Source organism: Elephantulus edwardii, unplaced genomic scaffold (assembly GCF_000299155.1).
Source record: "Elephantulus edwardii isolate Elephantulus edwardi_28Jun2011 unplaced genomic scaffold, EleEdw1.0 scaffold00066, whole genome shotgun sequence".
Classification (NCBI taxonomy): Eukaryota; Metazoa; Chordata; class Mammalia; order Macroscelidea; family Macroscelididae; genus Elephantulus; species Elephantulus edwardii.
In genome coordinates this window covers 10,535,890-10,550,756 of record NW_006399816.1, presented here as the reverse complement: position 1 = coordinate 10,550,756, position 14,867 = coordinate 10,535,890, and the positions used below count along the sequence as shown (strand labels likewise).

The window sequence follows — 14,867 nt, the reverse complement described above, 5'->3', positions numbered from 1 at the left end:
TGCTCTGTCCTCTCTATCCCTGAATTATCCAAGCCCGTGGCCACAGTCACCATTTTGATCCGTCTTGTTTGGGATCTTCCTCTCTTTTACTTACCCTCCATCTTTCTAAGCATAACGTCTTTTTCCAAGGACGGGCCTCTCCTAAGAACATGCCCAAAATAGGAGACGAAGTTTCATCCTCCTTGGCTCTAAGGAGCATGCTGGTTACACTTTCCCCAAGATGTAACTGTTCTTCAGCTCTCTTCTCCAGAACCATAGCTCAGAGGCATAGGTTCTCCTTCTTCTGCCATCCTTACTCATTGGCCAACTTTCAGAGGCATAGGTGGTTGTGGTGGTTGTTATGTGCCATCGGGTGGGAACCAACACATAGCTGACCCTCCAGTGGATTTTCAGAGACAGTTAATCACATAGGAGGAAATTGCCCATTTTTCTTCTGTAGATGAAGAGGAAGTAACTAAAAAGACTGTGGAGCTCTGGTTGCCTAGTGGTTAGACTCTGCGTTGCAATCCCAAAGGCATGCGGTTCAAAGCCCCCAGCTGCTCTGCAGGAGACAGATGAGTAGTCCCCTCCTGTGCAATTAACTGCCCCTGAAAACCCACTGGATGGTCAGCTATGGGGCGGTTCCAACTCGACGGTACACAGCAACAACAACGACGGCTTGAGTTGGGCTCACCTTAGCTTTAAACTCATGCTGCTGCTCCATAGCACCTTGGAGAAGTCATTGACAGCCGATTTCCCCGATGCAATATCTACCTCGTTTTATTTCTTAACTGCTGGCACAAAGGGTTTCTGATTGTGGGTCTGGGTCCAAGTAAGATGAAATCATTAACAACTTCAATCCTCTCTCCACCTATCACGATGGCCCAGAAAGATAGAGACAAATAAAACAAGCAGAAAACCCTCCGACTCCTTGTCTGTGATCCACACGCCCAGCAAACCTGAAGCCTGAGCATGGAATCCTCTGATTCTCCTGAAGTCCCCATCTGGACTGAGCAGAGAAAGTTGACCTAGAGTGAGCTCTCAAACTAAGGACAAGATCACGACCTGGAGGCGTCTGTAGAGTGGACGGAGTCACGGCAGGCAGTGTAGAAGAGGTTACAATGAACCGGGCTTGCAGGATGGTAGGGATGCAGCAGATAGAACCCAGGACGGCGGCACGGAGAGAGAAGACCCTGGGGTGGTCAGGGGCGAAAAGTCTGTTAAGCTCGTTACACCCACAGCTCCTGCGCCATGACATTCCACTCTTTCCTCACGGGTGCTTGCCTGGAGAAACCACGGCCAGGTTCAGACGTGGTGTTCTCTACTCCCAACATGTTCCTGAGGGCTTCATGGAAACCCTACACCTGCCCAGACCACCTACCCAGACCTTTATCCATTGCCACCAGTTTGATGCCTGCTCACAGCGACCCCGTGCGTTGCAGAGTAGAATTGCACGTCCATTCAGTTGTGTTGACAGAAGATTTCCTTTCACAGCGGACATTCCCTGGAAGAACGTGCAGAAGGAAGCAGGCCTGGTGATCTGTTTCTGCAAAGATTACAGCCTCCTCTCTGCCACCAAAAGAAGTCTCTATGGAGCAGTTCTACTCTGCGTCACATGGGATTGCTATGTGTTGGACTAACAACACTTGACCACAGCAAATCACCAGGCCTTTCTTCAGCAGCACTGCAGGTGGCCTGGAACTGCCAACTCTTCAGGTAATAGCCCAGAGCAGACCATGTGCACCACCCAGGAACATTAGTAGCTGCAAGACCTAGTCACTCAGCTGAGGCTCAGTTTCCTCCTCTGTAAATCCAGGGTAATAATAGGGCTCCTTCATAGGGTTGCTCTACAGCAAGTATCTACGGGCTAACTTTCTAGTCCTTGATGTGGATGATGTCACCATGCTTGAAACCTCCCTGGCCTTTCCCCCTTCTTCTCAGCCCCTTTGTTCTTCTTTGGTACTTGCCTCGTGGAGACCCCTTCAGCCCAGCCTCAGGCTCTTTCATCCTCTCCAGCCTCCTCCCAGTTCCTTTGCCACTGTGTCTGAGTGGTAGGTTGGGGGTGGGTTGGTTTGGGGCGTGTCCCTGTGGGTGGGGATGCTCTGGGCAGAGATGCAGGAGATGTCCACTATGAAGTGATCCAAAGAAGTACAGGAAAAGTTTCCGGGGTGATCTCGGAGGGAAAATTATGTGCCTACTAGTTCAACCTGAGGAAGAAAACAGAAGAAGAGAGCTCCACTGTGTAAGAAAGGGAGAGGTTGAGGGAAGATCCCCGTGGCTTTGGTAGCCAGGAGGAACTGGAGACAGTGTCAGTTGGAGGGTCCTGGAGGGCCTGCCAGGAGGAGCAGGCAAAGGAGAGGACAGGTGAGACGCCTCAACCTGGTGGCCTCGATCTTCTGAGGCCCCAGAAAGCGGATTACCCCACAAAGCCCCTGGAGCTGACTTTCCAAATCCCCAATAGTGCTTCTCTGTCACAGTGAGGGTTAACCCCTCTTACATAAGGACCCTTAACTCCATGATCCTTCCGGGAGCTTCCTACAGGCTCTTCCTGCTCTGAGCAACCCCCACACGAGGCTCACCCTAGAGGTGAGCTTAAGTCCGCCGAGGTCACCAAGACTTTCTGCAGAGGCCAGGTGAGGGGAGTGGAGAGGGATGAGAGAACAGGGCAGGAAAAGAGAGGCGGGGGGAGGGCTTAGTGGTAAGGAGTTGCACTGCCAACCTGAAGGGATGCAGTTCAACCATCAGAGAGAGGAGGATGGGCAGTCTCCTCCTGTGAGATTTACTGCCTCTGCAAAGCCACTGGAGGGTCAGCTATGAGGAGGCACCAGCTAGAAGGTACACAACGACAACAACACTGTTCTTAACCTGGTGGCACAGAGGCTGAGAGCTCAGCTCCTGTCCAAGGGGTTTGAAGCCACCAGCTGCTCTTTGGGGCAAAGATGGGGCATTCTGTTTCCATAGAGATTTACCTCCTCAGAAGCCCTGTGCACAGGTCGGCCCCGTCCTGTGGGGTCACTGTAAGTCTGAATCTACTCTACTGGTTGGTTTGGGGTTTTCTTTACTGTAGTTTCTCTGTGATCTTCTTACACCCTTGAGATGCCATGATGCTAACACACCGTCATTTACATGCACTTATTTGGGACTAAAGCACCTCTCATGAATTATTTCACTTTTCCCAACAACATATGAGGTGGGTAATTTATTTTCTTCCCCCCTTAGATGGCTTAAAAAAACAAACAAAACAAACCCAAACACACCTGTGATGTGATTTGAATCAAAGTTTAAAAGCATATTGGGATTTTTTTCCCCAGTCATTCATGTTCATTTTGTTCCATAACGTTGATTACAAAACCCACAGTGTCTGATCATCCATTTATACCATACTATCTTTCCCTTCATCCATATTAATACGTATTCATTATTTATTCCTTTATTTCTTCCTCCTCTCCGTTCTCTTCCTAGTACCCAAGGCAGTGCGATGTTTCTCTCTGTGTAAACCTCTCTTGAGCTTTTTATAATCATGGTGTTAGATGCTGTTGTCATCACCTTTTAACAAATGGAAACTGAATTTCAGATGAATTATGACTGGGGTGAGGGAGGAGGGGTTTGCTTCATGAGTCCATGTCTATTCTCTCCACTCTCCCTGCTTGATTAAAGCAGTTGGAGGCCTCTGCTGACCTCACCTCCCCTCAGAACAGGGGAAACCTGGGAGTCTGCTAGCAGGAGGAAGCGGGCACTGAGGGCCTTTAGTCCGCCTCAGGGGGCCACCCCCCCACCCCATCCCATGTTGCACGTCAGATAGAAACCCAAGCCTCCAAAGCCAGGCTGCAGGTCAATCTCAGACTTCACTCCCACATGTGATAGGAGCCCCCCTCTGGACATGCAACCCCAAAACTAAACCTATACCATTGCCATGCAGTAGATTCCCGCTTACAGCAAGCCTGTAGGATACAGAAGAATTTTCCCATAGTGTTGCCAAGGCTACCATCTCACTTAAACCTCATCTCTCTCCCACGGACCTTTTGATTCGCTGTTGAATGCTTTAATCACAGTGCCACTCAAATTCTTATCAAGTGTTTAGGTGAAAACCCATTGAGCTGAGTCAGGACAAGTACCCAAAGTGAGTGCTCCCTCTCATCTGGAAGCCTTACACACACACACACACACACACACACACACACACACACACACACACTGACCCCACACTCTTGTCCTTGGACTCACGCAAAACAACAGAAAAAAGATTAAAGCTCTTTGGAGAGTGAAGTCCGCACCTCCCTTCAAGGTTTGGCACTGAATGTCCAGTAGCTGACGGCAAGCTCCCAAGGTTCCCACGGGCCCGGGCACTGGGGGAAATGGGAACCGGTGCAGGGCAGCAGGCCTGACCAGCTGAACGGGGGCACCTTGGTGACGCTGCAGGTGTGGCTGGTTGATCCCCTGTGGAGACAGTAAAGATTAAGAGGATCATAAACTGCGTTCGGCCGGCTGCCCTGGGAGAAATCTTCCACAGCCAGAGCTGCTGCAGTGAGGGACCTGGGTTCAGACAGAGAGAGGACAGGGGTAGAGACCAGGAGAAAAAGAGAGATTGAGGAAAGGTAGGGGGAAGGAACACAGAGGCAGAGAGTGATAGCTGGGTCCAGGGGTAAGTGGAGGGAGAGACAGGACACAGAGAGAGGGGAGAGAGCAGCAGAGCCTGAATTCAGCTCAGGGGACTGGGAGGCAGGCCCAGCTCCAGGCCAATAGCTCCCATGAGTGCCAACGTAGCTGTCACTGCGCCTGCAGCTGTGGCTGCCTCCAGGAAGGAATCCCCAGGCAGGTGGGGTCTGGGTGAGGATCTAACAGGTATGGCTCATCGAGGAGGTGAAGTCTGAGCCCTTGGGGAGCAGGGTGTGAGCCAGAGAGTCAGGTTTAGCCCCTAAGGCTGTGGGAAGTGCCAGCAGAGGGTGAGCTGGCAGCCCTGGAACTTAGGGGCCATCAGAGCCAGAATGGACAGCTGAGCTCCCAGGAATGGATGAACAGAGGACTTAACAGCAAAGCAATGCCCAGAGAGGTGGAAAGTGTGTGGGAGGGTGAAGGCTGATGTCACCGGCAGGGAGAAGGAAGGGGCAGGGGAAAGGGAGGCAGTGATCATGCTGGAACTCGGCCATGGCCTAGGAGGGTGAGGGCAGCAGCAGGCAGAGGGATGAGCTTTGCTGGGCGGCAGGGGTTGGGTGTGCTGCCCTGAGTGTGTCACAAACCTGTGGGCAGGGAAAGGGACACAGGGGGCTGCTGTGGAGAGGAGGGTGGTGCGATCCCTCCAGCCTGGTGGCCTGTCCACCTGTGCAGGCGCTGGCCCGTCGCTCCAGTGCCGCGTGTGTGGGGACAGCAGCAGCGGGAAGCACTATGGCATCTACGCCTGCAACGGCTGCAGCGGCTTCTTCAAGAGGAGCGTGCGGCGGAGGCTCATCTACAGGTGAGGGGCAGAGCAGAGGGGGCTCATGTACAGGTGAGGGGGGTCATCTACAGGTGAGGGGCAGAGAGGCAGGGGCTCGTGTACAGGTGAGGGGGGTCATCTACAGGTGAGGGGCAGAGAGGCAGGGGCTCGTGTACAGGTGAGGGGACACAGTGATGGACCTCATCTACAGGTGGAAGCTAATGTACAGTGGAGGGGGCTCACGTACAGGTGAGGAGGCAGAATGGGGGAGCCTCATCACAGGTGAGGGGGCACAGTGATGGAGTCTCATCCACAGGTGAGGAGCAGAGCGATGAAGCCTCATCTCCAGGACAGGACTCTGCCGAGGGAACGATGGAGGAGGTCAGAGTAAAGGTCCAAGGCTGTGGGTCCCCCACCAGCACTAACCCCTGGTGTGGGGATCCCCTTCTTCTACAGGTGCCAGGTGGGTGCAGGCATGTGCCCGGTGGACAAGGCCCACCGCAACCAGTGTCAGGCGTGCCGGCTGAAGAAGTGCTTGCAGGCTGGCATGAACCAAGACGGTGAGTTTTGGGGTCCGGGCCTGGCAGGGAGGGAGCGTGCAGCGAGGTTTGCTGACCGTCCATCTCCCCAGCCGTGCAGAATGAGCGCCAGCCCCGGAGCACAGCCCAGGTCCGCCTGGAGCCCAGCACCGAGTCCCGGCCCGAGGCCCTGGTGGTGCCCCCTCCAGCAGGGCCCAGCCCTCGAGGGCCCACACCCGTGTCTGCAGCGAGAGCCCTGGGGCCAGGCACGCTCACACCTCCCGGCCACCACCACTTCATGGCCAGCCTCATAACCGCAGAAACCTGCGCTAAGCTGGAGCCGGAAGACGGTACGTGGAAGCAGGAAATGCACTAACTCTGCATCCCTGTTCTCCAGGCCACGGTGGAGCCCGCTACCCTGACTCCCAGCCCCACCCGACCCCAGGGCCTGCAGAGCAGGGGCCCATGTCTCCCCTCCTCCCCCACAGCTGACGAGCACATCGATGTCACCAGCAATGAACCCGAGCTGCCCTTGTCCCCATACTCCTCCCAGCCATGCAGCCTGGACAGCATCCACGAGACCTCAGCGCGCCTCCTCTTCATGGCGGTCAAGTGGGCCAAGAACCTGCCAGTGTTTTCCAACCTGCCCTTCAGGGACCAGGTACGCGCTGCTGTGGGGCCGGGAGAGGACGGGGCACAGATCCCCATGACGGTGATGATCGGACATGTCCCTGAGTCAGGGATGGTCAGGGCTACTTGTCTCAGGGAGTTCATCTCTCTCTCTCTCTCTGGTACTAGTAATCATTGTTGGGCTACTTGGACCAGGCATTTGAAGACAGTGCCTCTGGCTTCCCCATCCTGGGATCATTGTTTCTTAGACAAACCCCCATGTCTTGAGTGTGAACCCCAGTGGTAGACTCTGGGGTCCCTTGACCTCTGCCTCCAGGACTCGAGTTTCGGTTCACCCTCTTCACCTCTCGAATGCCCTCTGACAGGGGAGCAGAGGTCTGGGCCCTCAGCCAGAGTCAGGGTTTGATTGAATGAGTCACTCTGACTGCTCGAGGGCACTCACCAGAGGATGCTCTGGGGGAGTGTGCCTGTGGCCTCCCAACCACCAGGGCTTCTTTCCAGGTCTACCAAGTCTGCTCTGACCCATGGCGACCCCAGGTGGGTCAGAGTACAACTGCACTCTAGGGGCTAATTTCTTCACAACTGCATTGCCAGACCTTTCTTCTGAGGTATCTCTGGGCCTACTCAAGCCTCCAGTCTTTCAGTTAGTGGCCAAGTGTGCAAACCATTTGCATCACTCTGCTGTTAGCTGCTGTTAAGTCAGCTCTGACTCACAACGACCCCATGTATCGCAGCGCAGGACTGCTCCATAGGGTTGTCTTTGCTCTAATCATTGTAAAAGTGGTTGGCCACGCCTTTCTTCCACGGCACCACTCATCAAGCTTTCCTAGATATTCCAGTTGCTGCTCTGAATGGTATTCAGAAGCTGATACCAATATGAGATAGACTGATACCAATTCCCTGCGTTCTGGGCTGAGGGGGATTGGCGGTCCAGGGCAGGGAGGATGTAGAATCACAGGTCAAGAGAAAGTTCTGGACACCCAGGAAGTCCTTCTGTTCCCAGGGTTGGGGGCACTCCAGGGGTTCCCAGCTGAGTGGAAGGAGTGCTCCTGTCTGAGTGCATCCTCTCTGAGCACAGGTGATCCTGCTGGAGGAAGCATGGAGTGAGCTGTTCCTCCTGGGAGCCATACAATGGTCCCTGCCCCTGGACAGCTGCCCTCTGCTGGCCCCACCCGAGGCCCCCTCTGCCGGCAGCTCTCAGGGCCAGATCAAGCTGGCTAGTGTGGAGATTCACATCCTACAGGAAACCATCTCCCGGTTCCGGGCCCTGGCGGTAGACCCAACGGAGTTTGCCTGCATGAAGGCCCTGGTCCTCTTCAAGCCGGGTAGCTGCACCTTTGGAGAAATGGCTGGGGAGGGAGGATGGGAATGCCAGTGTCCCCCTCTGTCTTCTCTCGGTCTCTTACCCTAAAGGTGCACTGCTCCCCAGGGAGTAGGGGGCAGGACAGGAGAGGAGCAGGCTGGGCTGGTTCCTCCTGGGGGTCTGGGCTGAGTGTCAGGCTGAGGGGCAGGACGGGTGGGAGACAACCTCACTGGTGCTGCTTCCCTGCAGAGACGCGGGGCCTCAAAGATCCTGAGCACGTGGAGGCGTTGCAGGACCAGTCGCAAGTGATGCTGAACCAGCACAGCAAGGCCCACCACCCCAGCCAGCCTGTGAGGTGACTGAGCACCTGCCCACCGTTCCCAGCCCCCCTGCGCGCCTCTCTGAGGCACTCTCTGGCCTCCACTCCCTGGACAAGACAAAAGGCCTCACTTCTCCCACACATACCCAGTGCCTGTGTGCCAGCCCCTGGGAGCAGGGAGTCAGCGTCCTGAGATGCAGGTTGCAGCCTTTCAGGACTTCCAGCCCAATGACAAGCTCTGTGCCGTGTAGGTGTCAAGTGTTGCACGTGTCTGAGACAGAAACGCTGGGGGTGAGGGTGTAGAAGAGAACTGAGCAGCACTCTGTGGAGGCAGAGCTGGACCAGGAAGGAAGGGTAAACGTAAAAGGAAGAGAAGGCATCATTTACAAAGGCTGAGAGAGAGATGAGCATGATGCATTCTTAGGGAGAAAGTCAGTGAGCAGATGACCATGACTGACCAGCGGGCACTGGGGAGCCACTGCAGGTGTGTGAGCAGGAGCATGGCATGCACAGGACTGGACTCCACGCACAGCGGGAGGCAGTGAGTACAGAGCACGGTATTAGGGAAGGGCCACAGCACTGCCGTCACCCAGGGCATTCCATGGAGTTTAGGTATTTGAGAGTGGCCGTAGGGAGTGGAGAGAATGTGACAGACACAGAAGATTTTAGGAACTGGAGTGACACTTGGTGGGCAGGAAGGAACACAGAAAGAAGAGTCAATTGGGAGAAACGGATATTAAAAAGTATAAGCAGGAAAAGCTAGCTTTTGAGAGAGGATGAAAAGGTCAGTTGGGGTGCCCTGCAGCAAACCATCTGCAGTAGCCTTAACATGGCCAGCAGCTGGTTCTGGGTGCACTTGAGGGAGTGGGGTAGGGAACAGTGGAGGTGGGACAGTAGGGACAGGGGGAAGCCAGAGCTCTGGGAACCCCTCGCCTGGCCCGGCACCAGCAAGTACAAGCCTGAGTAGCTGGCCTCTATTAGGAGCTGCTCTTTCTGAAGACATATAGTATTAATAAGTGCATCTTCTTTTTACTGCTAATCTGAGGAAATTATACTAGGAGAAGAAGCAATTGTTCTTTAAGATTCAAAGTATACAAAGTCAATCCCACACTGCACGGAATGCTTTCCTGCTGCTTCAGTGGGAAGGACACACAGCCGCTGCTAGGAGACTGTCAAGCCTCGTAAATGTGGTCATCAAAGCGGAGGGCAGAGGGCACCACTGGGGAGGTAGGAGGCGAGGACAACACCCACTGCCACAGCCCCAAGGATGACACTGAAATGACCCCTGGGTCCTCAGTGGCGGGGGGGCCTACCTCACAGGCGGAGGGTCTGCCAAGGCATTCTCAGGGTTGTCACCTGTCAGCTAGTGCAGCAAGGAGCTCCCACCCTCCTCTTCACCAAACTGATGGTCCAGGCTGAGGGAGCTGCAAAGCAGAGGGAAGAGTCTCTACTTTGGTTGCAAGGAATCACGGGTGGACTGGAGAGGGCAGGACCGCTCAGTGAAGCCTGGGCCCTGGGCATGAGGACCAGCTGGGACAGGGCCAGGCGACTCCATCCACTGAGGGCAGGGACTTGCCTGCTAGCCAGATCCACTGGGTGGATGACAAGTGGCCAAATCTACTCTACTCGCTAGGAGTAGGAATAACCTTGATTGGCAGTGGTTTTAGTGGGTCGATAAGCAAGATTAAGCAATCAGCTGTCAAAGGTTTCCATGGAGGAGACCAAAACCAGCCATGGACTTGGGATCCAGCAGGTTTTCAGAGGCAGTAAACTGCACAGGAGGAGAAAGCTCATTTTTCTCCTACGGAGCAATTAAAGGATTTGAACTCCATACCTTTGGGTTAGCAATACAATTTCTTACCACTAAGCCGCCAGAGCTCCCCAAAGAAGAGAACTCAAGAAGGGTCAGGGTAAGTGGGAGCAAGCCTGTGGTGACTGGAGTCTACCCCTTCCCTGGTCTCCCCTTCCTCACCAGGGACTAGGGGCTGGGCAGCGATAATAAACCACACTCACGGTGTCCTCTCTCCTGCTCAGGTTTGGGAAATTGCTCCTGCTCCTCCCATCACTGAGGTTTATCACTTCAGAACGCATTGAACTCCTCTTCTTCCGCAAAACCATAGGGAACACCCCAATGGAGAAGCTCCTTTGTGACATGTTCAAAAACTGATGAAAGGAAAGAAATGTGGAGGTTTGTCTCAGTGCATTAAAGCTGATCATATGACTGCTCTGTAATCCAGCAGCTCCACCTGCAGCTGTATCCAGCAGTGGGGAGGTGGGGTTTCTCGAGTGTGTGGGGGTCCCTCAGTGTGGGGAAAGTCCACATAGCCCCACAAGAGCAAAGGGAGTCACTGGGGAGGGAAGAATAAAGGAGAAACTAGGGTAACTACTGCAACACCAACAATCCTGCAACCACAGCATTAGCAAGTAATGCACAAATAGACACACAGGCTAAAAAGAAGTGTGGGATGGTTCATACCCACCTGCAGATAGAGCTTTGGCTGTGGATACTTAATAGTGTGTACACACACACACACACACACACACACACACACACACACAACTGTAGGTGCTGCACCTATATTAGTACAAGCAGTAGGGCACACAGGGTCACAGTCATGGAAATGTCCGGGACATATCCTCGTGGAACAAAGTTTCTAGTCTGGAAAGTGAAGGGTTATAGGTGTGGGGGGACATCTACGTCAACTGGCACAACTTAGATCATAAAGACAATGATCTGCTATTTTAGTGAGTAGCGTCGGGAGTCTTAAGATCTTTCGAGTGACCATCTAAGATAGTCAGCTAGCATCAATATCCTTCTTTGTAAGGGCTTGTCTTCTCACAGATTTGAGAGGTCAGAAAGAGAAGCTTCTCACAGGAGACTCAGCCAACCACGCAACTCATTGCTCATCAAGTTGGAACAGAACAGACTGGTAGCTGATCCTCCAACAGGTTTTCAGAGGCTGTACATTGAATGGGATGGAGATTGCCTATCTTTCTCCCAGAGAGCTGGCAGTGGATTCAAACCAATAGAGAAGCACTGCTTTTGGGTTAAGAGTGCAACTCCTTACAGACTAGGCCAGTCGAGCTGCCTTCACAGGAGGCAGCTGCTGTCGCCAAGTGTGTGGGGAGCCGGAAATACCACGGCCGCTTCCTGCCGGCTCCTAGAACTGTGGCTGCTTCCTTCCCAGTGAGCCTGGAACTTTAGCCTGAGGCCTGTTTTGTCTTTCTCGGGAACTTTTCCAACCTTTGCTCCACCAGATCTTTCAGTGTTTATAAGAACCCCTAATTCTTGTATTAAACTCTGACCTGAAACCTACAGAACGACTTCTAATATTTTCCAAATACTGTGTAGCTCTCAGTTGATACTCTGGGTTTATTCAACTTTTCATTGTAAACTGGCCCCACTGAAATTCTCATGGGCAAGGCTTTCTATTCAGTGCATTTAGAGCACTTGCTAGTTGAAGGGCTAAAAAGCTCTTTTGTACCCTCAGTTCTGTTGTTGTTGTTGTTGTTGTTGTTAAGTGCCGTCGAGTCTTAGGCGACTCATAGCGACCCTATGAAGGAGAGTCCTTGACGCTTGGGTGCCTTTCATCCTCTCTCCAGATTCATAGGGTTTCTGGAGACAAGCTATTATGGAAGTGGATGCACTCAGTGTATTTTCTTACGAAGCTTGACAGAGGCAGTCCCTCTGGGCTTATATGAGCTTTACTTTTCAACTAGATTGGCAGTTTTCAAAGATTAGTGTTCCACTTGCTGCCTTATCTCACCCCTAAGGAAGTATTTAAAGGAACAAAGGACGGGAAAGACACAAAAATACACACACATGCCCCCCCCCCCTCCAAATACAACCAAAACCCTGCATTGCTGGTTCTGGGGCTGTGGGATCATAGTCGCAGAAGACATCAAGGTCAGCTGGCATAACAGTCCACAGTGTTCTACATTTTGCTGTGTTGAGTAACAGCTGGGGTCTTAAAACCTTGGGATCAGTCATTTAAGGTAGAACTATTGGTCTCTCACTATCCAGAACAAAGAAAAACAAAGCGAAGTGAAGACGTAGAGAAACAATTAGTCCAAGAACTAGTGGATGACACAGACCTCAATTTCCATGACTCTGAGGCCAGAAGAAATAGATGGTGCCCAGCTACCACCTCTGACCATATTGAAAGGGTGGGTTTTCAGAGTCAGCACAGGAGGAAATTGCCCATCCTTCTCCCTCAGAGCAGCTGGGAGATTAGAACCACATACCTTTGGATTGCAGCGCAGCTTCTTACCTCTAGGTCACCAGAGTTCCAATAGAGACCTGTACAAACTCTAAGGCTGTCCTTAGTTATCCTTCAAATCTAGTACAAAGCTTATACCATGGCTCAAATTTCAGGCCAATAAGGTGGCCAGTAACACCAGGAAGATACCCACGCCTAAGAATAATCAACTATATGAAATCAAGAGAACATGATTTGCCCAAAGATAAAGCCCAGAGAGCAGGAAGGGGTAAAACAGAAGGATTAATGGAAATGAAAAGCATCAGAACTGACTCCCAGACATCACATCACTGCTCTTTCCACTCAAATGCAAGTTTCCAAGGGCACAGTCATTGCTTATTTCAACGATGTACTCTAAACACTTAGAACAACATCCTGGGTGCATAATAAGTGTTTGCGGAATGAATGGATGAATGACAACACAGAAGTGACACACTCATTTACTGTAAGTCAGAGACACTCTTATCAAACCACTAGTCTTTTTCATCTAGCTCTATAAAGGAGTTAGAATTAATGTTTTTCTTTGCATTTGAATTCTATCTTTAGGTTGTGAAAAGCTAGTTTTAATGTGGTTTTACAGAGCTCTGATAGCCTAGTGGTAAGAAGCTGCACTGCAATCGTGAAGGCACATAGTTCAAATCTCCCACAGGACAAGGATGGGCAATCTCCTCCCGTGTGATTAACTGCTTCTGAAAACCCACTGGAAGGTCAGCTATGAGTTGGTTCTAACTAGTCACTACACAACAACTATTTTCAAGGACCCCTCTTGGCACAGTGGTTAAGCTAACAGAAAAGTTAGTGAGGTTCCCACCAGCCACACCAGCAGTCTGCTTCTGTAAAAATTTACAGCATTATTATCCCATGGCTTCCTTTGAATCTAGCTTGAATTTCTGGCAGTTCCATGTTAATGTATTATTCAAGCCACTTTTTTTGTTTGCTTTAAAAAAAATGTATTTTGGTTTGGGTACAAAATTTATATACATTGTGTTTATGCATTCCTTCATTCATATTGTGTTTCATACAATCATTCCCATACATTGTGTCATATGAAATTAATCATCATTGATTTATGCCTACTATTATCCCATCTTTCCAGGTCCTCAATGGATCTTTCCTAATTCCTTCACTCTCTTCCTCCACCCACCAAACTGTGTGACTCCGTGATTTCTCCTCCCCCCTTAGCCATCCTGCCCATTCCTCTACCCCCTTCAGATTTTTATACACATCTTGCTAGTTACCATTCAATTTTTACAATAATGGTTTTATATAGTATTTGTCCTTATGAGACTGAGTTCACTCAGCAAAATGCTCTCTAGCCTCTCTCATGTTACACAGAATTTTTTTTAAATGTTGCTCCTGAGTGATGCATACTATTCCACTCCAAGGCAGTTTGGTGTTTCCTTAAAAAGTTGGACATAGACATTTCATATGACCCAGCTAGCTAGCTATTACATTGTTAGGAATATACTCCAAGGACATTAGAACAGAGACACAAAAGGAGATTTCATACCGATGAAATTTCATACACCGATGTTTATAGCAGTGTTATTCACAATCGCAAGATCATGGAAACAGCCCAAATGTCCGACAACAAACAAATGGATTGAGAAACTGTAGTACATTCATATGATGGAATACTATGCAGCACTCATGAGCAACAATTTAGAAAAATACTACATAACATGGGAAAGACTGGAGAGCATTATGCTGAGTGAACTAACTCAGACTTATAAGGACAAATACTGCATAAGACTATTATTGTAAAAATAGACGAATATCTAGCATAATATGTATGACGGTCCAAGGAGGGAAGGAGAAAGGCAAGAGGGCTGAGGGTGGGTGAGGGGGAAATCACAGGGCCTTAGAATTTTGTGGGAGGTGTGAGGGGGTGAAAGAACTGGGAAAGATCCAGCAGGGATCTGAAAAGACAGGATAATAGTGAGCATAGATCAATGGTAATTAATATTATAAGATACAATGTGTGGGAATTACTGTATGAAACACAATGTTAATGAAGGAAAGTGTGAAACACAACATATAAAATTTTATATGCCAAACAAAATAAAATTTAAAATTTTTTAAAAGGTATTTGCAATGAATAAATCATTAAATGTACAAAATTTGCGAGGGAGGGGGAAGTAACAAAAAAACAAAACCCCCACAAACCCTCGGACTACCCTCAAACTGACTTTAACACACAGCAGCCTTCCACTGGCATTCAGAGGTCACCTGGTTCAGCCGAGGAGCGGCTGGTGACCTTGATCCATCAACTTTTCAGTTAGCAGCACAAAAGGTAATCGACAGCCAAGAAAATTCTACGGAGCAATTCGACTATGAAATTCACAAAACTGCTGGCTTTTGTTTCCTTGCTTTATTTTTGTACGAGTTTGATTGAAAGAATGGTAGCTTATTGGTAAGGAATTGCGCAGCCACGGCTGGACCCGGG

The 14,867-nt window shown here is 50.8% G+C and overlaps 1 protein-coding gene across 1 annotated transcript; it reads left to right on the top strand.

The window, feature by feature from the left end:
- Positions 1-4,715: 4,715 nt before the first annotated feature.
- NR2E3 (nuclear receptor subfamily 2, group E, member 3) lies at positions 4,716-10,329 on the top strand. Its single transcript, XM_006888337.1, has 8 exons — positions 4,716-4,821; positions 5,305-5,431; positions 5,849-5,952; positions 6,024-6,260; positions 6,399-6,571; positions 7,619-7,865; positions 8,093-8,198; positions 10,197-10,329. Exons 1-8 carry the CDS (start codon positions 4,728-4,730, stop codon positions 10,327-10,329), a joined length of 1,221 nt encoding a protein of 406 aa, XP_006888399.1. The 5' UTR covers positions 4,716-4,727.
- Positions 10,330-14,867: the final 4,538 nt, after the last annotated feature.

Bases quoted from the DNA above. Each gene is read 5' to 3' on its own strand.
- NR2E3 (XM_006888337.1), top strand. From the start codon at position 4,728: ATGAGTGCCAACGTAGCTGTCACTGCGCCTGCAGCTGTGGCTGCCTCC. The intron at 4,822-5,304 runs GTATGGCTCATC...CCACCTGTGCAG, and splicing joins TCTGGGTGAGGATCTAACAG to GCGCTGGCCCGTCGCTCCAG. The intron at 6,261-6,398 runs GTACGTGGAAGC...CCTCCCCCACAG, and splicing joins TAAGCTGGAGCCGGAAGACG to CTGACGAGCACATCGATGTC.